The sequence below is a fragment of the Dendrobium catenatum genome, unplaced genomic scaffold, assembly GCF_001605985.2.
Source record: "Dendrobium catenatum unplaced genomic scaffold, ASM160598v2 fragScaff_scaffold_716, whole genome shotgun sequence".
NCBI lineage: Eukaryota > Viridiplantae > Streptophyta > Magnoliopsida > Asparagales > Orchidaceae > Dendrobium > Dendrobium catenatum.
Window position 1 is genome coordinate 18,643,808 of NW_021319178.1, and position 20,874 is coordinate 18,664,681.

Sequence of the window (20,874 nt, forward strand, 5' to 3'; positions counted from 1 at the left end):
GTCCCGGTTTACAATAACCGGTCGATTCATCTGCGAAATATTTTGAAGCTTTCGCTAAAGATCGAACGGCTCAAGAAGCTTATACAAAACGGAAGAAATAAAAAACCCTACCATTCATTCGACGGTTCACATCTTCTTCCCTGATTGTCTTGCTCGTTCGCCAAGCCAAGAGATCCCTTCCAACCAGGAAGTCTTCGGCATCAGCTCGGCCTTATAACCTTCGCCTCCGGCTTCCTTCTCACAGGCATTTTCCTTCATCAACTCCGAGCTACACTCCTCCGCCTCCGATATCTGCTCTCTTCCTCTCACTTCTTCGGGACCGAGTTTCACTCACCGCAGAAGGTGAGTGCTTTTATCACAACCGATTTTCTCTTTCTGACTGTCGTTTTCATAGATTTTTAGGTTGTCTAGGACTTTCACTTCTTATCTAGTTCTGCTGTCAATCTCGCCTGCGTCAACTATTTCTCCGTTCTCCCAGATCTGATCTATCTTTTATTCAATCTCGCCTGTGTCAACTTTTTCTATAACTTTGCTCTATTTCGCTTAAAGATTTGGAGAACGGTTGATGTATTGTTCTTTGTCATTTGGAGTCGATTTAGGTTTTTTTTCAAGCTTTTTGTTTTTGTCGGACTACTACTATGCCAAGTTTTGTCTTTCCATTAGTTGAAATAAGCAGCTATAGAAAATTTTGATTCTGCACTTTGTTAAAATGTGTTAATAAATTAAATTTAGAATAGCTTAATAAGAAAACTTTTCATTATCTTTTTAAATTGCATTATTTTTATTTCTTGCTTGTTAATTCTTGCACATTTGGTTGTTTTCATGTTCTTGCAAATGGCTTTCTAGGAGATGACAAAGTTCATCTAAGAGCAAATTGGAAAATATGCTTAAGTTAAATGAGGTTTATTGACCTAATCAAGGGATTATTGATTAATTTGACATAAAAATGGAATGTAGAGTGGAGGTTTTAGAGAAAAATTTTTCATTCATTTTATAATTTTTAATAATATTACTATTTATTACGTCATTCGGTTTGACCCCTGTTTGACCGGTTGAACCGTGAACCTCTCCTTCTTCCGATTCGATTTTCAAAACCTTGGCCGAAAGTGACAATGGTGGTGATTGACAGCAATTAATGGCAACATTGATGGTGATAACAGTAGCTGATGACAAGACAACTTCTGATGCAATAATAATTAACTTAAAATTTAATAAATTTATAATTCATAAAAAATAAACTAAAGAATGAAAAAATAATAATTAAATTTTGTGCCGCATTTATTTCTCATTCTATCAAACAATAATATTTTTAAAATCGATGCATTTCTTAAAAAAAAAAATCATAGTAAGTGCCAGACATTTGGAGGTTCTCTGACATCCACGAATTGTCCAACTGTGACATAAAATTGCCTAAAGCAAATATAACTTAATTTTTCCAACTTTTAAGCCTCAAATGATGGAGTAATTATTACGTCCGGACAAAAAATTAAAAATACCAAATTTCAGGTGGTGGCACGTGATTATTAGTCTAAAACCCAATCTACCTTCTGAAAATTCCCTCGGGAACACACCCCAAAAAATGGAATTTTTCGTAGCCCACATCAAACACTAATATTTTTAAAAACCAATCCATTTAGAATAATTTACAACCGGTCCTAAAAAAAAAATTGATCATAATAAGTGCAGACATTTGGAGGTTCTCTGAACATCCTCGAATTGCCCAACTGTGATATGAAATTGCCTAAAGCAAATATAACTTAAAATTTCCAACTTACAAGTTTTTAGTACAAAAATTTTAACTAAAAAATTATTTTAAAAAATAATAAGAAAACCGTCCCAAACAAAATCATTATTTCTGACAAGCAAAGAACATCATTTACAAGATTAATCCTGAATCAAATACAACACCACAGGTTCTTACCATTAACATGAAGAAATTTCTCTTTGTACATTGGCCTAAACAATCAAATTTCCTGAGCATGTAAAATAGAAGACTGGATTAAGGATACCTCAACGGTAACAAATTTGTTTAAACTTAAGGGCTATAATGACACATCTGAGCACATTTTACAATGAATTCACTGCTTTAATTTGCTGCTTTGCCAAGTATTTTTCCCTTCTTTCTTTCTGGAAGATCGTTACCCAGCAGAGGAAGTTAGTTTCAAGCTTAACAAAAAGTGATTATGCAGAAATAATAATTTGATGTTTACTTACCCACTCATCTATTACAAGTCCTTCCCCAACAAGTCGTGGCCCTGTGTCCTCAGGGGGCTTCTTGCGGGCTTCTAGCGCTGCATCTGCCTCAGCAAGCTGGTTGTTTAGTTTGTCCAAATGCTTCAACAAATAAATCATGGAGAGCATAATTAATGACCAGAAAGATTTTTACAGCATTTCATGACAAATTTGCATGTTCTGTCCATCATGCTAGCAAGAACCATATACTACTTAGTAGACAGTTTATGAACTTTGTATTGCCCTTATCATCACTGCTATTACTTCCTAAATTCCCATGCTACCAGCGAAACTTTTTTGGGGCTTCCACCAGTCTCCCAAAATTTGAGAATGTCTTATTCAGCTTTTCAGATTTCTTGTAGGAGACACTCAGACACTTCAATCCTTACACCATTTTGAATAAAAGGGGAATACTAATAATTTTCATATTGCTAGAGGTGTGGAGTTTGGCTGAAGGGGGCAAAAACAAAGATTTCAAATCGGAGAAGGCAAATGTTACGCCGGCCCAGGAGGGGCCTGCTGGACCGGTCCAACCGGGACCGGTCCAAGTCTACTCGCGACGGAACCGCGCGCAGGAGGCGGAACCGAGCGGGCGAAGCACAGCCGACGGGGGCCAGGGAAGATTTTTGGGGAAATACTTGGAAATCCAAGTGTTTCCTATCAGCAAAAAATTACAAATTTAAGGGGGTCAATAACTGCAAAAGGATATAAACTTTCATATTATAAATATCTATACTAGTCACTCATCATATAAAGATTCATAACTGACTATATAGATGCATATATACATTCATTCAAATCTACATACATGCAAAAATATAGGAATATATGCATTGATACATAACAATATATACTTTTCAATTTTTTCTTGAGCTAGCATATGATTTGATTCAGGCTCAACTTAATTCAAGTTGGACCTAAGTCGGGCTTGATTAGTTATTGGGCTTGTTGACTTTGCTCTAAGCCAAAAAATTGATCTATTTTGCAAGCCAATTTTAATCCTCACCCCAAATTCACAACCTTATGCACAATTAAACACAATCATGTTTGCACCAACTGAAATATCAACAAAAATGATGTTATGTGTGGAATCTGATTGACTGATTCTATTGATCAATCGAATTGTTTTGTTGCCTCGGACCTCAAGTTTGTCATGCTTAATGGGGTGCGGGGGGTTTGCCTCCTGCTTGGGTTTGAGCGCCCCGACGTTGTGTACCTGAGCGCCCCAGCATTGTATACCCGAGCATCCTGACGCTGAACTAAAGAGAGCGGAGCACCACAGCTCTTTAGATACGACGCCACCGCGGATCAAGACAAAGGTTTAAGCGTCGCAGCGCTTGAAACTGGCGTCGCAGTGCTGCGAGACGGACTCGGCAATTTTTTTCTTGTTTTTCTGAAGGGTTGCATTCCTTGGGGTTTTTACTCGACTTTCTCTTGTATTTCTATAATGCAGCCATAGAGAATGGTGCATATGAGAAGAGAAGGCGATAGTGAGAGTGAAGAGAGATCTGCACTTATTTCTCCAATTTTCATAGTGTATTTCTTGGTGTGTTGTGGCTCCATGACTTTTTCGATATTTTGGGTATTTCCATGTTAAATCCTAGTGTCCTTTATTTTTTATAATGTTTTTACTTTCTTATTTGTTTTGTCATTGTGTTTTTTACTCCTCATCCCCAACAAATGATTGAGCAACACATTTTGTCCAACCTAAACAATTTCATTTGAAACCAACAAAAAAGACTACAAGGTTGTTTTGTTGGAAGTAAAGTGAATGTAAAGTAGTCCAAATGCAGTAGTTTTGAAAATATTGGTGTGTGATTGGATGAAAAATGAATGCAAAGTAACATAACGTCAATGTAGTGTAAACCATTTTAGTTTATTTTTGAGGTAACTTAAACTCGCCTAGTTTACACTGCAAGCAAGCTTGCTTGAACACTGCCACCACCCACCGCAGGTTGCCGCCACTGCCCCCACCACCCACCACCACCACCGCCACTCACCGCCAACCACCACCGCCACCCGCCACCCACCTCTAACCACCACTATTGCCGCAACGGCTGTCACCATCTTTTGACTTTACACTACATTCATTTTACTTCAAACCAAACAAAATAAAGCTTTCACATATATTGGCCTCATTTTTGTATGAGGTCAGGATTTTCTATCATCTCTTCCTACATTTAGGATTTCGTACCCTTGTTTTAACAAGCCAGTCCACTTGCACCATTCCATTTGAAGTCAAATTGGTTTCGACTCGATTCGATGAGATTCGATTTGGAGGAAATCCTACATGCGTCTTCTAAACTAGCATAGGAAATCTAAATGCTAGGAAGAGATGATAGAAAATCCAGATCTCATATGAATATGAGGTCAACAACCTGCATTTACTTTACACCCATACAAACAATTTCAAAGTATTTATTTTACACTGCATTTCTTTTTTAGCCAACCAAACAACCTCAACATATCAGGCTTTTTTTTGCCAAAAATTGGGTGCTGTTATGATGCTTCACTAAGCTTAATTCAATGAAAAAAAAAATAGAAGAAATAATCCACGCGTGCACAAAACACCCTCGAATACTACTTGCTCATGCTCCCCCACTACATGACACACCTCCCATTATCCATCCACTCTCACCATCCCTGACATGGCTGCACTTACCCCTGATCCATACAAACTCGCCGTAAATCATGTACACGTGCAATGATTGGAACCAACTGTTTCAGCCATTTTTAATGCTATGGTTGGATGGAAGATATCGTTGTCCATCATTCCTTAAGGTAATTCAAGGGAAAATTTGAAGAAATAATCCAAGTAGACACTTACTGGGTTTGGGCGATCCGCATAAAAGAGGACAACGCTTAGGATTTGCTCAATTAAAACTTCATCCTTCTGTTCTTCAAACTGTCAAATAGAAAAATAAAATACCAATGCTTAGAACGCATTTTTGCCAGAGCAAGAAGCTCAGATAAGCTTATAATTCAACACAAGTAATCAAAGAACCTTGCATGCAACAAATATTAAGCGTTAGTTCCATGCAAAGAGCTAGAATATACTATTAGGCAAGCAATGATACTACAGTTCATGTTGGGGAACTTTGGAGGCGATGCATCATATCCTCTAGCCACTCGCTAAAAACTTGTATCTAGTTCAGTGAGCACAGGAGGCATAAATATTTCCAGGAGCACAGAAGGCAAATTGTATCTAGTTACTCGAGCAACCATGCTAATGGTCTTGTGAAAGCAATATGTTAATAGGAGGATAAATAATATATAAATCTTTAGTTTAAGATACCTTGCATCGAAAGATAAAAAATTAACCCAACCAAATTAGGATCAACCAGTTTAACTAAGAGGAGCCATGTAATTCATACAAACAGGCAATAGTAATGAAAACTAATAAAGATTACAGAAACTAAGGACATGATTTAATGATGAGGTCAAGGTGAAACATGTTATTTTTCATTTTAGAATTTTTTCAAAATTCCTCTGGCATTATGTTGGCAATTTTTTATCTTTTTTGAACAGTGATGCATATTGATGTATCAAATATTTCTATCAGGAATTGAAAAATATTACTTCCATGAAAGAAAGCTAATATATGCCTTGCAATCTCTTGCGGGTTATGTAAAACTAAACAAAAAAAAGACTGATAGGTTTTACCCTCTTCTCTCGAATTTGTCCCAAGATAAATGGTTTTGAACAACAAAAACATTAAATTAGAAAGCCAGATCCAAAAATTTCATGGTTCAACAAATTAGAATACTGTTATACCATCTAATAAAACAATCAACAGTGTTTTAACCAATAAAGTTTAGCTGAAAGCAGCGCATGGACATGATTTAATGATGAGGTCAAGGTGAAACAGTTATTTTTCATTTTAGAATTTTTTCAAAATTCCTCTGGCATTATCTTGGCAATTTTTTATCTTTTTTGAACAGTGATGCATATTGATGTATCAAATATTTCTATCAGGAATTGAAAAATATTACTTCCCTGTAAGAAAGCTAATATATGCCTTGTAATCTCTTGCGGGTTATGTAAAACTAAACAAAAAAAAGACTGATAGGTTTTACCCTCTTCTCTCGAATTTTTCCCAAGATAAATTAACCCAACCAAATTAGGATCAACCAGTTTAACTAAGAGGAGCCATGCAATTCATACAAACAGGCAATAGTAATGAAAACTAATAAAGATTACAATAACTAAGGACATGATTTAATGATGAGGTCAAGGTGAAACAGTTATTTTTCATTTTAGAATTTTTTCAAAATTCCTCTGGCATTATCTTGGCAATTTTTTATCTTTTTTGAACAGTGATGCATATTGATGTATCAAATATTTCTATCAGGAATTGAAAAATACTACTTCCCTGTAAGAAAGCTAATATATGCCTTGCAATCTCTTGCGGGTTACGTAAAACTAAACAAAAAAAGACTGATAGGTTTTACCCTCTTCTCTCGAATTTTTCCCAAGATAAATGGTTTTGAACAAGAAAAACATAAAATTAGAAAGCCAGATCCAAAAATTTCATGGTTCAACTAATTAGAATACTGTTATACCATCTAATAAAACAATCAACAGTGTTTTAACCAATAAAGTTTAGCTGAAAGCAGCGCATTATGCAGATGAAAGTGTTAATACCACATTGTCATAAAACAAAATTAGATGATTTGTGAAAATGCTCACCAACGATACACAAACTGTAAGAAATAAGATAAAAACTCACCAGCTCAGGCACATATTCAATCCGTCCTTTCACCTTCAAACTCATGATCTTAAACTTGATATTGCTCTTTAACTGTAGCGGTTTCTCGTTATTGACAGGATGCTCCACAAACTTAAAAACTAGTATTCAAGATAGATGTGAGTGGGGACTTTTCAATAAAATAAACCTTTATTCGATTTCGAGGGAAAACTGCTTTACTGTTGTAAACAAGAATGAGAGAAGAGTTCTGCAGCGCAGAACATGGAACAAAAGTTTAAGGTTTCATTTGGGACGACTTTTTTACTGCTTCATTTTTAGTATAAAATTAAAATTTTTGTATTAGAAAGCTACTTCAAGAAGCAGTTCCCAAACGAAGCCTAAGTCTAAAAAAATAGAATAGAGAAAATAATCACCAGTAGCAACAATGCTTTCTCCCGGAGCCAGCGTACCACCAGGAGGGCGCATGAAACAGCTCTTTGGTGCAGTTGTTTGGAACTGTAAACATGCCATCAGTACACTTTTTACAATACATAATAGAGATAATGTTAGGGCTAATAATTTATTACTTTTACTACTACATATTTTTTTAACAATCTAATGTTGAACTAAATTCAATACTCTCACATGACATAACAAATAAGAAAGCAAAGCATAAATTTCCAATTAAAAGAAAGAAGGTTCAAAAAATGAAGGAGAATAGAATTTTTGGAAAGCTAATAATATTACACGTAAAGTTTTATTAATATGGCACAAAACTTAGATATGTAACACACCTTGAATACTACATGAGACTTGCTGGTATTCTTTATCCTGACAGCACTTCTGACCTGCCTTCCAGGTTCATCTTCACAGAAGAAAATAAAAATAAAAATAAATTAGACATTGGTGAATACAATAACTCCTGAGCCATGTACTAATGAAAAAAGAGTAATAAAGGAGAACTAGAAGCAAATATATATATATATATATATATAGAAGCAAAAAAGACAAAAAAAAACTATATTAAAAAAGAACATTTTATTCAACCATTTTTCACAAGATATAACCATGCACAATAAATTCAAAAAGAAAAAAAAGTGTAAATTAAATGAACTAAATCCACCAGTTGGTAATGTCACAGAACTTATGCCACTTGAAAGAATAGTTTCAGGTGCATTAGACCAATATAATCATTAAGGGAACAATTAAATAGCTAACAAAAAAATTAAGGAAAGAAGTTTAAAAACAAAAAAGCATTGCATAATCTGCTAGAATCAGTCATACTAGAAAAGAGAGCAGTACTAGTATTTTATTATATGGGTAAGCGTGCGAACCAAATTACAAAAAATGTAGGGAAATTGACTGCACAGAGCTACAGGAACAGAAAAAAAAACAATGTCAATCTCCAATGGAAATCCATAAATGACTCCACGTAACTATGCTATATGGAAGTAGAAATAGTCAAAATATTTGTTCTGCCACACAATACATGAGAGCTTTAAGAGTGAAAGTTCCATATTAAAATGAAGTAAATAGACGAACTTAACAAAAGATAGCAACCTCAACCAACCATCAAGACATCATCCTCTTGTAAAAGATAAGGAAGAATGAACAACTGAATAAAATGCTTAAATGGTGGCCAGTCGACCTATGCATTTAACGCTTAAGAGTTTGCATATCAAGATTAACTTTATATTCTTATAATTCTCCACGCACAGGGCATTTGACTGGCTTTGTCAATTTGCCTTTTGCAAGTATCATCTGAGTACAACAAGCTTTTCCTTGAAAAAATACAACATTAGTCCATCACATAATATGTTCATCATTGTTAACGAACTATAAGGGACCAGCTTTATAAGCTTTATGAAAAGTCATTCTTCATTTAATCTAAAGGTGTAAACGAGTTAAGCCGAGCTCTAGTCATCTCTAGCTTGAGCTTGAGCTTGATTAATTAATCAAGTTCAAACTCGAGCTCAAGTTTAACTCTATGAGTTTGAACCGGCTCACAAGCTAGCTCATTTATAACGAAAGAGTAAAAATAATTATGATTCAAGCAATTTTTATAAAATTATAAAAAAAAAAAGAGAAAATAGAAGATAAATAATTAAAAATCACTTCATATAAGAAAATGAGATAAATAATTTATAATCATTTTAAAATCTTACATTTGAACTTCTAAATTCTAATATATTTTTAGTGTATTTTATACTAATATTTTTAAATGAGCTAGCTGACGAGCTAACGAGTCGAGTCGAGAAAGAATCAAGCTTGACTCATTAGATCATCGAGCACGGCTCACGAGTCATTTATTAAGCCGAGCCCAAGCTGGCCTATGATTCAGCTTGACTAACTTATTATTGGGGAAGTAAACCATGAAGAGAACACAAACAAGAAAGAGAAAATACAATGGAAAGAAAGAACACCAAAATTTAACGTGGAAAACCTAAAAACCATGAAAAAATCATTGAGCCACACCACATCAAGAAATTCACTATGAAAATTTAGGAGAAAAAATACAGATCTCTCGTCTCTCTTGCTCCCTCTTTTTCTCTATTCTCACTTGCGTCATTCTCGACAAACAAACAAAGAAAAAATATACTAAAACCAAGGAATGCAACCCTTAATGAAAAACACGAAAGAAAACTATCAACCCGCCTCGTAGCGCAGCGACACTAGCTTTGGAGTGTCGCGCCGCTCAACTATGTCTCCTATTTACCTGAGAACGTCGCATCGCTCCCTAGTAGCGCCGAAATGCTGGGTTTTAGCGTCTCAACGCTCTACTCTTTGTCTGTCTCCAAGCAAACTATACAGCGCTGTAGTGCTCAGATACATAGTGCAGCAACGTTGTACAGTTGTACAAAAAAAATTCTGTGCAAAGCACCAAAAACCAAGCAGGTTAAGGACCCCCTGCAACCCCCCCCCCCTCCTCAACAAACTCGACAGATTGGATTGAGCAGTACAACTCGATTGATCAATACAATCAGATTCCACACATAACTAACACTTAAACCCCTAATTCATTCCCACTAAGTGTTGCATGAGGTATTAAACCTAATTTATACAAATCTTCTTTAACGACTACTATATATGTTATATTTTGTTCATAAATGGTAAACAAATAAATGTGAGATACAACATTTATACATGAAGCATTAGCTTGGATACAAAGGTAAGCATGAAACATCAAGCAACATAAACACTTGACAAATATCAAATTTGCTTTTTACCAAAACTAAATTCATGTACTTTATTATGCCCTTAATCAATCCACATGTATTTTCTAACTTGTGTAAATCTCCAAAACAACTCAATTAGGACCCGAACATATCTCAGAGTCACAACCAAAGCCATTAGACAAAACAATTGATTCTATAAAAGAGAGGACCTTCTATGCAAATTTCCTTCACATTTTACCTTAAACTTCTCAATGTTGTAAGATAACAACAGCCCTAGCTGCCACGACTACCCTCCTACCTTTCCCAACAAAGCCTCTATGTCTAATAGATACTTATGCATGCATGATGGTGCTTATAATCTATATATAAATATCTATATATGGATATATTAATGAACATGCATACATACATAATATGCAATCAAAGCTATAAACAAATAAATGATGAAACTTATAAAATAAAAAAAAGAATCGTACATCATGATAACATGTATATTTAATTATTAAAATATTACATGTTTATACATTATAATAATAATTTAAATTTTTATAGCATATAGTGAATCTTATATTCATTATTGTAATACACAGTAAATATTCTGCACATATAGAATATTCATAGCACATTATAATCAAATGAATCATATAGTATACATTTAAATATATTATGCATACTATTAAACTATCAAATTACACATTAGTGGTTAGGACAACATATGTACTTTTATGCATATCATGATAAATTAGGTAAAAGTTTATATTATTTGTAACTACATATGGATTGGCACTATAATTTCGCATAAACTTGACAGCTTCACATTTTCTTATAAAAATATGAATTTACAGCATATGAGCTCGAAATCACTTCCTAAAGTGACTTTCACTTTGTGATCCACTTCCGTCGCATCTCACTTCGCACTCTTTACATGCAACCACAAGCCATTAGAGTAGTGGTCAAAAACCACAAAGCTTCCAAACTGAAGCCCTAACAAGTACCCACTTCAATGAGCAATGTTATTTGCGCAAAAATTTAATCAATAAAATGATATACCGACACATGCAATTAAAAAAAAATAATACTTCTCCCAAAAAAAACACAGGCAATTAAAAAATATAACCCTAAAAGGGCCATTTCTCATTGAAAACATTCGTCCAATTCAACAAAATACATGATCGACGGACTAATTAGATAACTCGAAGTCCTACAGAAAACAAAGCAGAAATTTTCCCCCTTTACTGCAAAACCAAAAGATGATTTAAAAAGCAATCAAGATAAATAACCTAAAAGAGGTGAAACCCACATGGGAAATAGAGCTTGGACGAAGGATCGAGCTGGAGGCAGCGTCTCGCCCGAAAAAGCGTCCGCGCGAGGGCTGTAACCCTATCACAACCCAATTGCAAATGCTTATCCTGCGTATTCGCCGTCTCCACCGACAAGCACGTGGACGAACACATCCTGCCGGATTTCCAGAACGCCATCAAGCTAAAAGCACCAAACTTTGGCAGTTACAGCTCCGGCGGTTTTAGCATCCCACCTCTCTTCACTCCAAAGACAGAGATGATCCGAACGGATCTCTCCGTTCGGTCACCTGATGCAATAATTTGCCCTCTCTCAGTCGGTGAGTCGGTGAGCTGGGAAAGACGGAAAGTAACGGAAAGAAGCATGCAAGGTAGGAAGAGGACAGCTCGGATCTTAAAAGGATCGATTTATTTCAATTTGAAAGATGGGGTTCAGGTCCGACTCTGTAGGATGTAGTCTTGAATGCTTTTGTTCTTAAATTTTCGTGCTTTGGGGAGTTCGATCGGGTTAAGTCAAGCTAGAAATGGTGGTAATCTCACCGAGCCTAGTTTATTAGGGTAAAATTGAAAAACTCAATTTTCACTTCAATTTACAATAAAATTTCAAAATGCATTAACTCGTCTTCAACATAATTTTATTTTCTAACATTAAAAAAATATATATTCTATATATATTCTTTCTCATACTTTATTTAACCTAATTTTTTAATTAAAAAAATAGCGGGTGTGAATGTCATTTTTTTTAGTGATCTTCTGGAGCAAAAGAAATAGATCAACTGTGATAGCTCATAATGGAGGGTTTATTTGAAATAATTTTTTTTCACTAAACATCTTATGATTTTTTTAGAATTAGTCTTTCATCTGGGATAACTTTTTAACTTTTTCTAAAATATTTTTTTATTATAAATTTTTTAAAATAAAAAATATAATATAAAATGAATATATAATATATGAAATATTTGAATTTATTTAGATGTATACAAAATGTAAATTATTAGTAATTTTTTATTTGATTTGAAGTAAAATAAATATAATATAAAATAAAATGATGACGGTGACAACCAGTATTTGGTGCTAGATAATAACCATTACCATCAACAGATCTGGTGATCATAGGCTAGCCGAGGTCGCTTTTGCACGGAATTTGATGCAACGGAAATTCCCCAAAAAAAATCTTTAAATAATGGGAGGAAGGCGCCAAACTACAGACAACGCATCACTTGCGGTAAATATAAATAAATCCTAACCGTATGTTTTGATAATAATGGTGCGCTTTCAGCCAACTCAAGCTATCAATTTTAAATAATTACTTATTAAATTTAAATTTAGTTATAGATTCTTCTATTATATAGGCTTCAATTCTTCTTCTATTGTTGAAGCTTATCTACAATAATAGGAGAACTGAAGAAGAATATATAACTAAATTTTAATTCTTAATTTTTTTTTTAACTGCAAAAAAATAGTTGTAAATTTTTTTTTTAAATAGGATTCATTTATGATAATTTTTTATTGCTTTTTACGGTAGTTTTTTTGCATAATTTTTTTTTAAAAACAGAAAAAAATAGTGATAAAAAACTGAATTCTTGCTCCATGAAAATTTTTTGATCCTCTTATTCATGAACAATTATTACGTCCTCCGACCGGATGTAGAACGTCCGGTCGGAGGCCAAATCGCGCCAAAAAACAAGAAATACCGAGCAAATACCAAACAATAACGAGGAATATCATCACGTGAAGACCCAATACCAAGTTATACCGAGCTATACCGAGTTATACAAAAGTTGTACCGAGTTTTTCCTAGAAAAAACTCGGTACAAGTCGGTATTGCTTGGTATAACTCGGTATTGGTCTTCACAGAGCGGTATTCCTCATTATTATTAAATAATACCTAGCAATACCGAGTTTTTTGGCGGGATTTTGCCTCCGACCGGACGTTCCTCTACGTCCTTACACCGGACCTAATAAAAGTTCCTTATTCATGGGTGATGAGTACATTTGAAACAGATTAGTTGTTGGATCAAATTAGATGAATTGAGCCAATCCATCAAAAGTTTGAAAAAATTGACATATTTGAAATGAAATCTTAAATTATTATCATTCATATCACTCAAAGCATCTTTTTTTCTAACTTTAGGGCATGTTTGAGACAACTTTATGATTGCTTTGATTTTTTATGATTGTAAGTATATTTTTGTTTGTTTACTATTTTATTGTTGCTTCTTCGTTATTTTTTAAAAAAAAATTAGTGTGAAGCTATTTTCTTACGACCAAAATTACGAATATGTAGAAGTTGTAAAATAACTTTTCAAAAAAATAAATTTATTTATAATTTTCACAACTTTTGAAAAATATTTTTTTTCCTACAATAGCTTCAAAATCATCTTTATAAAAAATCATAGCCGCCGAAAGCAACCCATGAACATGTGGCTTTAATAAGTTATAAAATTTCTATACCAATAATAATTGCAAGAATATTATGTGACTATTTATCCTCTAATTCAGGAATGCTTTAGGCTTCATTTGGGATGGCTTCTTTACTGCTTCTTAAAATAATTTTTTACTACAAAAAAACTGCTTTAAAAAATAATTAAAAAAGTCGTCTCAAACAAACCTTTAGGCTCCGTTTGGGACGACTTTCTTGTTGCTTCTTAAAGCAGTTTTTTATTACAAAAATAAAAAAATTTATACTAAAAGGATGCTTTAAGAAGCAACAAGAAAGTCGTCCCAAACAAAGTCTTAGGCTTCGTTTGGGACTACTTTCTTACTGCTTCTTAAAGAAGCTTTCTAGTAAAAAATTTATACCAAAAAGACGATTTAAAAAGCAATAAGAAAACCGTCCCAAACGAAACCTTAGTTTGCTTCTAAATCTTTTTAGAGAGATGAAAATGAAATTTAGAAACTTTCTTCTATCTAAAGATAATGTATTATAACGTCCAATGGGGCAATCATTTGAAAGATGGTTGTTTTCTTTATGTATTTAATTGTTAAGATACATTATAAAAGTTATTGAACTTCTATAAAATATAGGAAAAGTATTATTTATATGTGTCCAGTTAGGCTGGGCTTGCTTTGTTTTGGCTTTTGATACTGCTAATTTGAGTAAAAGGAAAGGAAAAAAATATTTTTGTTTTTCATTTTTTATCATTTTTTTAACTTATTTCTTTGTAGAATTATTATGAGAAAAATAAAGTCTTTAAAGCAGTTTTCTAGTACAAAATTTTATACCAAAAAATTAATTTATGAAGCAATAAAAAAACCGTCTCAAACGAAGCCTTAGTTCGCTTCTAAAGCTTTTTAGAGAGATGAAAATGAAATTTAGAAACTTTCTTCTATCTAAAGATAATATATTATAACGTCCAATGGGGCAATCATTTGAAAGATGGTTGTTTTCTTTATGTATTTAATTGTTAAGATACATTATAAAAGTTATTGAACTTCTATAAAATATAGGAAAAGTATTATTTATATGTGTCCAGTTAGGCTGGGCTTGCTTTGTTTTGGCTTTTGATACTGCTAATTTGAGTAAAAGGAAAGGAAAAAAATATTTTTGTTTTTCATTTTTTATCATTTTTTTAACTTATTTCTTTGTAGAATTATTATGAGAAAAATAAAGTCTTTAAAAAATGGATATAACTACTATAAATATATTAAAAAAGGCACTAATTTAGCATTTGCATATGAGTTTGAGTCAAGCCGAATTGAGCTTGGCTTGATAAATAGCTCATGAGTTGAGCTCGATGAGCTAACTAGTCAATTTTGAGCCAGCATTGACTCGACTTGTTAGCTTACGAGTTAAAATGTTTAAAAAAAATTTAATATAAAATGCAATCAAAATATTTTAGTATTCGGAATTTAAGTATACGATCTATATTAATATTATAAAAATCAGTTGTGTTTCTTCTCAAATAAAATCTTAGCATTTCATTTTAATTATTCAAATATTTAATATTAATATTCATTTAAGTTCAATATTTTTATTAAATGTACTCAAACTCATGTGATAAAAAAAAATGATGTCTTCAGCAAATAAAAAATTATGATCTAATGCACTATCTAACATCATAAAAATAAGATAATTATTTAATTTCTCTTTTAATTTTATTTATTACAAATAATAAATTTAAATTTAAATTTCACTTAAATCTAAATTTTGATTATATAAATATCTAAAGTAATACAACATAATCATGTCGAGTAAGAAATTTCTCTATTAGTACAAATAACATTCAATTAAAATTTTGTGTGCAATATCCTAGAAAAAATGATTTAATTACACAATAATTAAATAATTATATGCTTAAACTTTTATTCTCTATAAACTTCGTGCTTAATTATTTTTCAATTATGATAAATTTGACCTTATATTTTACTAAAGTTTTCATCCATCTACAACTATTGTTATTGCTATTTTATTAAAACTTTAAACCATTTGTTTTTAGATTGAGGATATAATTGTTATTAGAATTATTATAATGATAAATTTATTTATTTGATCTCTTTATAAAAAAAGCTTTACATAATTAAATAATATTTAATTCTTTTATAATATTATTTGAATTTAAATTTTTATTAATGTGCATTTAGTTATGATGCAAAATTTTGGCCATTAAAAGAGAAACATAATATATTAAGTTAAGTGTTGCAGAGATGAGGATACTCAGGTGGATGAGTAGTTTTACTCTTAGAGACGAGATATAAAATAAGCATATACATGAAAAGGTTGGAGTAGCTCCAGTGGTAGATAAGAGTAGAGAGATACGCCTTAGATGATTTGGTCACATAAAGTGGCGACCTTCTGATGATCCGATTAGGAAAGTAGATGTATTAGATTTGAGGAAAGTAGATGTATTAGATTTGACTTATATTGAAAAAGATAGAGGTAGACCTAAAAAGACTTGGTTAGAAAATATTAAAAATGACTTTTATTTATTATATTTAAATGAGAATTTAATTCTTAACAGTATACAATAGAGAAAAAAGATTCATATAGCTGACTCTACAGTGAGATAAATGTTTAATGTTTGATGTTGTTTTTGTTGTATTAATATGCATTTAATGCACATGTAATTATACTAGTTATTAAAAATATTTAAAATTTATATTTCACTTTCTCATTTTAAATAATTCATTATTATTTTTCTTCTAATTTTTCATTCATCTTATCATTTTATTATAATAATTGCTTGAATCATAATCATTTTCTCTCTTTCATAATAAACTGGCTCGTGAGTGGACTTGAACTCATAGAATTAAGCCCCGGCCACTACATTTTCTCTCTTTCATAATAAACTGGCTCGTGAGTGGACTTGAACTCATAGAATTAAGCCGGCTTGAGCTCGAACTTGATTAATTAATCAAGCTCAGGCTTAAGCCAGGAACGACGACTCAAGCTCAGCTCGACTCATCTTTAGAAGGCGAGCTTTGCACATTTACACATTAAAAAACTCTACTTGTATAAAAACAAGTACGTATTGAAGAAACATAAGAGAAGCTTACAATGACTAGTTAAATATGGAGGACAGGCTCATCCCACTGAAGCACAGCAGACTCCAGTTTCTGCTCTCTTTTAAGCTTGTCTTTGAGAAACCAATCACAAATCCTACCAACATTAAGCTCCTCGATCGGAAGCCCTTCTTCTTCTGCTACGACCCTTAGGAGATTCAATGATGATATCTGCAACATTTCACAGAACGGATCAGTATATCAAAGAAGAGCAATGTTGTCGAGAAAAAAACAAAAAAGAAATATGTCTGGTTAAGATGTCTGAGTGATCAAAGTTATTTTCAACATATGAGTATTAGTGGGTTTGAGCTTAGAGGTTTGAAAAATCCAGGAGCTCCACTCGTGCACCATAATCATAACAGAGATTAGGCTTGCAGTATTTAAAGGCGAACATAGCCAGACTTTCAAAGTTTTCAGAAGCTGAAGAAAAATATGCGGATGGATTTTTAGTATTTGGGAGTTGAGGTCTACTTGCAGAGGATATGAATCTATGGATAAAGTGACGAGTGGTCCACTGAGATGTACTTTCAGCCCTTTGATCTAGATCAGACGGCAACAGGATCGAGCTTATGAAAGAATGTGTTTGTAGTTTTGGTTTATATATATATATATATATATATCATACATTACCAAACTATGCTCCTTGATGCATCTCGAAAAATATCTTGGTTGGGTATGAATCTTGAGGAAAAATTAAGTTAGAAACTTCCAAATTGAAATTGGGACCATGCGAACTCTAATATCAGCAAACTTATAGTTAAATTGAACGTCTCGAAAATACGAACCAAACGACACTAAATTCAACCCAATCCGAGCCCAAATAGATCCAAATCAAGGGTCTAATTAAAGCGTTGTTGAAAGGCTCAAACCACAATTTAGATTATCAAACGGTTTTCAAACATAACGTACAAATTTGAGGAAAGTACAATGGTCTGACTCGTCCTTGAAGACGACCAGATTACAAATATCAACTGAGAGTTTCACAAAAGTCCAATATCACTCCACTGTCAGATGGTGGTCCGGCGGCACTCTGGTGTCAGGTGATGGATCAACAGTGGCACTTCAGTGTCCGGGGGTACTTCAACTTCAGATGGAACTTCGGCGTCCATTGAGGGGTCCGGTGGTGGCGCGGTAGCACTCCGGCATCCCTTGGTGGTCTGACGGTGGTGCGGTAGAACTACTGCGATGATGCGGCAGTACTCCAGCGGTGGTGCGGCAGCATTCCGGCTTCCCTTGGTAGTCCGGCGGTGGTGAGGCAGCACTCCGGCGTCCCTTGGTGGTCCGGCGGTGGTGTGACAGACCTACGGCGGTGGTGCGACAGCACTCCCATGGTGGTCGAGGAGGAGCTAGGTGGCTGGAGCTTTCTTCCTTGTTCTCTCTGGCTTCTTCCCCCCTTTTCATGAGGAATGAGGGGTCTATTTATAGATTTTCTGGAGTGGCATAGCTTGTAAATAGGTGTGAGATCAAGGGCAAATAGGGAGCGGCTGAATGGATGGCCGATATTGAATCCCACGATCGTGCACCGTTCGTTAGGACATTTGAAGGCCTTAGTGATGTCAAAATTCAGTGATCTTAGGCTCGTTGCATTCGTCTCGTCGAGCCGTTCGATTCGAGTACAAGCTCGTTAAAATCGGAGACCATTTGGTAACTCAATTTGTGATTCGAACCTTCCAACAGCGCTTCGGGTTCTTGATTTGGATCCATTTGGGCTCGGATTGGGTTGAATTTGGTGTCGTTGGATCCGTATTTCCAAGACTCTCAGTTTGACTGTAAGCTCGCTGAAATTGGTGTTCGAGTGCTTCCAAATTTAATTTTTGAAAATTTCCAACTCTATTTTTCCTCAAGATTCGTGCTGGATTAAGCCTATTTTTTGGTAACGTATCAAGCATAAAGATCTGAAATTGTTAATCTAAACGATCACTCAGCTGCTTGTTTTCTTCTAGAAGATGTCTTTACTTGTTTATCAGTTTGTTGATAAACTCAGTTAAGAGTTTATTTGATTTGAATATTTTCGTTCCAAGTAAAACCAGACTTCCGAGATACCACCAAGTGACGCCATATTTTCAACTATGTGCTCTCTATGTGTGAGCTTGATATTCGTTCAACGCTAAGACGTAAAGTTCTAACTCTATCGTCACGTGTATTCTAGCCCGTAACACTCCTGAAATATAAAATAATAATAAAAAAAGATATATAGGGCTTGTTTATGCCCAATTTGGAGGATTATGAGATTTTTTTTTAATGATGAATAATATGGTCATTGGAAAGGGCATGTTGGAATATAAATCGAGTTGAAATAAAACATTATTTAAAATGACTATTTAGAAATAATATTAAAAATATATAATATATTTTATAATCCCTATTTTTTGTATATATAATTAAAAATTAGTGTCAAGTCAATTCAGATTTAAATCATCTTTACTCAAATTGATTTTGATTTCAGACTTAAATTAATTCTTCTAAGGCCTTGTTTAGGACGAAATTTTTATTATTTTTTAAAACAAAATTTTAATATAAAAATAAAAATTTTAAAAAGCAATAAAAACTCCATCTCAAACGAAGCCTAAGACTTTGAGTTGAACCAAATTAGAGATAAGCAGTTTGATTTCTCATACTTGTTAGCCAGCTTTGTGAAAGCATCCACAATTTTTCCAAAAAAAAAAAAACCTACATGGTTTAATACTCAAATTGAGGCTTCATTGAGACAATTTTACCACTGTTTTTTATGCTTTTAAAAAAAATTATATTAAAAGATTACTTTAAAAAATAATAAAAACCTGAGTTTAAATGAAACCAAAGAAATTAGGTCATTATTATTTTTTACATCCAGACATTAATAAGATTGTAAGACATTGTTTTAATTTTTTTTGTTTACAAAACAAAGTTTTTTTTTTAACAGCAAAAACAATGATCCAATAAACCGAAAAAAATTAAAAAAAAAATCTTGCGAGCCTTCTCTAGATATTTTAAATTTTGTGATGAAATTCCTACTTTATTTTAATGATTAATGATTATTGCACCCACTGCTAAACCCATGCTACAAAACATTTATAATTAAACATATTGTTAGTACCAAAATTTGATGTTAAGATAAACCCAAATTTTTTAATGCTTTCTAAATTATTTTTTTAATACAAAACTTTTTTATACCAAAATATTATTTTAAAAAATAGTAAAATAAAAACTATATTAAACAAAGCCTAAAATTAATGCTATAAAAATCATTGTAGAAAGCCCAACACATCCCCAGCTCTATAAAGAACAAGTAGCCATTGTTGCAGCCACCAACATTTTTCTCCTCGCCGACCAAGGAGCTATTATTCTGTGTGGACCCTGGACAATTCTCCCGTCCAGTTACGTGCTCGGTACTGAGCGCGGTACATTTTTGGGACGACATGGCGCATTTTTATTGATCTCCGGACGAATCCAAACGCCGCACATAATAATTTTTTCCGACCAAGAGGGCGGGGGGTGGGTGATGCAGAATAAAGTAGCACACAAGAGAGGGCAGCAGGTTTTGATTTCAGCAATTTGGGTGAATATGAATGCGAGGTTTCAATATTAACTTATTAGTTACTATAAACCAATATAGTAAAAATTTTAGCCCTAAGATCATCAAGCAAAGGTGCTTAACAGTGTCAGTAAAGATTTTAGCCCTCATTAGAGCCTTCACAAGTCTTTGTTAGATTAATGCACCCTGCATATTAGTCATACAAAGCTTAAAATTCGACCATTATTGTCCCTTTTGGACATAAATTATCAAGTTTGTGACAAAATTAACAGTCCGGTTGCAGTAGATGGAAGGATTAAGCAGAGAACAAGCTACAGAAAGAATTACAATGAATCGGGTAAAAAAATACAAGTAGACAACCAGCAGGAGAAATCTGCTTTCAACGATGAAACATCTCCCAATGGAACCTTCGCGGTTACAGAAATTTTTTGCGGCAGATAGAACAATAATGGCAAACAGCAAATA

The 20,874-nt window shown here is 33.4% G+C and overlaps 1 protein-coding gene across 1 annotated transcript; it reads right to left on the reverse strand.

Moving 5' to 3' along the window:
* Positions 1-1,833: 1,833 nt before the first annotated feature.
* Positions 1,834-11,649, reverse strand: LOC110107041 (vesicle-associated protein 4-1). The gene is made up of 7 exons (XM_020837180.2): positions 11,396-11,649; positions 7,714-7,784; positions 7,354-7,435; positions 6,962-7,080; positions 5,060-5,137; positions 2,215-2,334; positions 1,834-2,127 (listed from the first exon to the last, which is right to left on the reverse strand). The coding sequence occupies exons 1-7, from the start codon at positions 11,571-11,573 to the stop codon at positions 2,068-2,070; spliced, it is 708 nt and encodes a 235-aa protein (XP_020692839.1). The 5' UTR covers positions 11,574-11,649; the 3' UTR covers positions 1,834-2,067.
* Between the last annotated feature and the right edge of the window lie 9,225 nt (positions 11,650-20,874).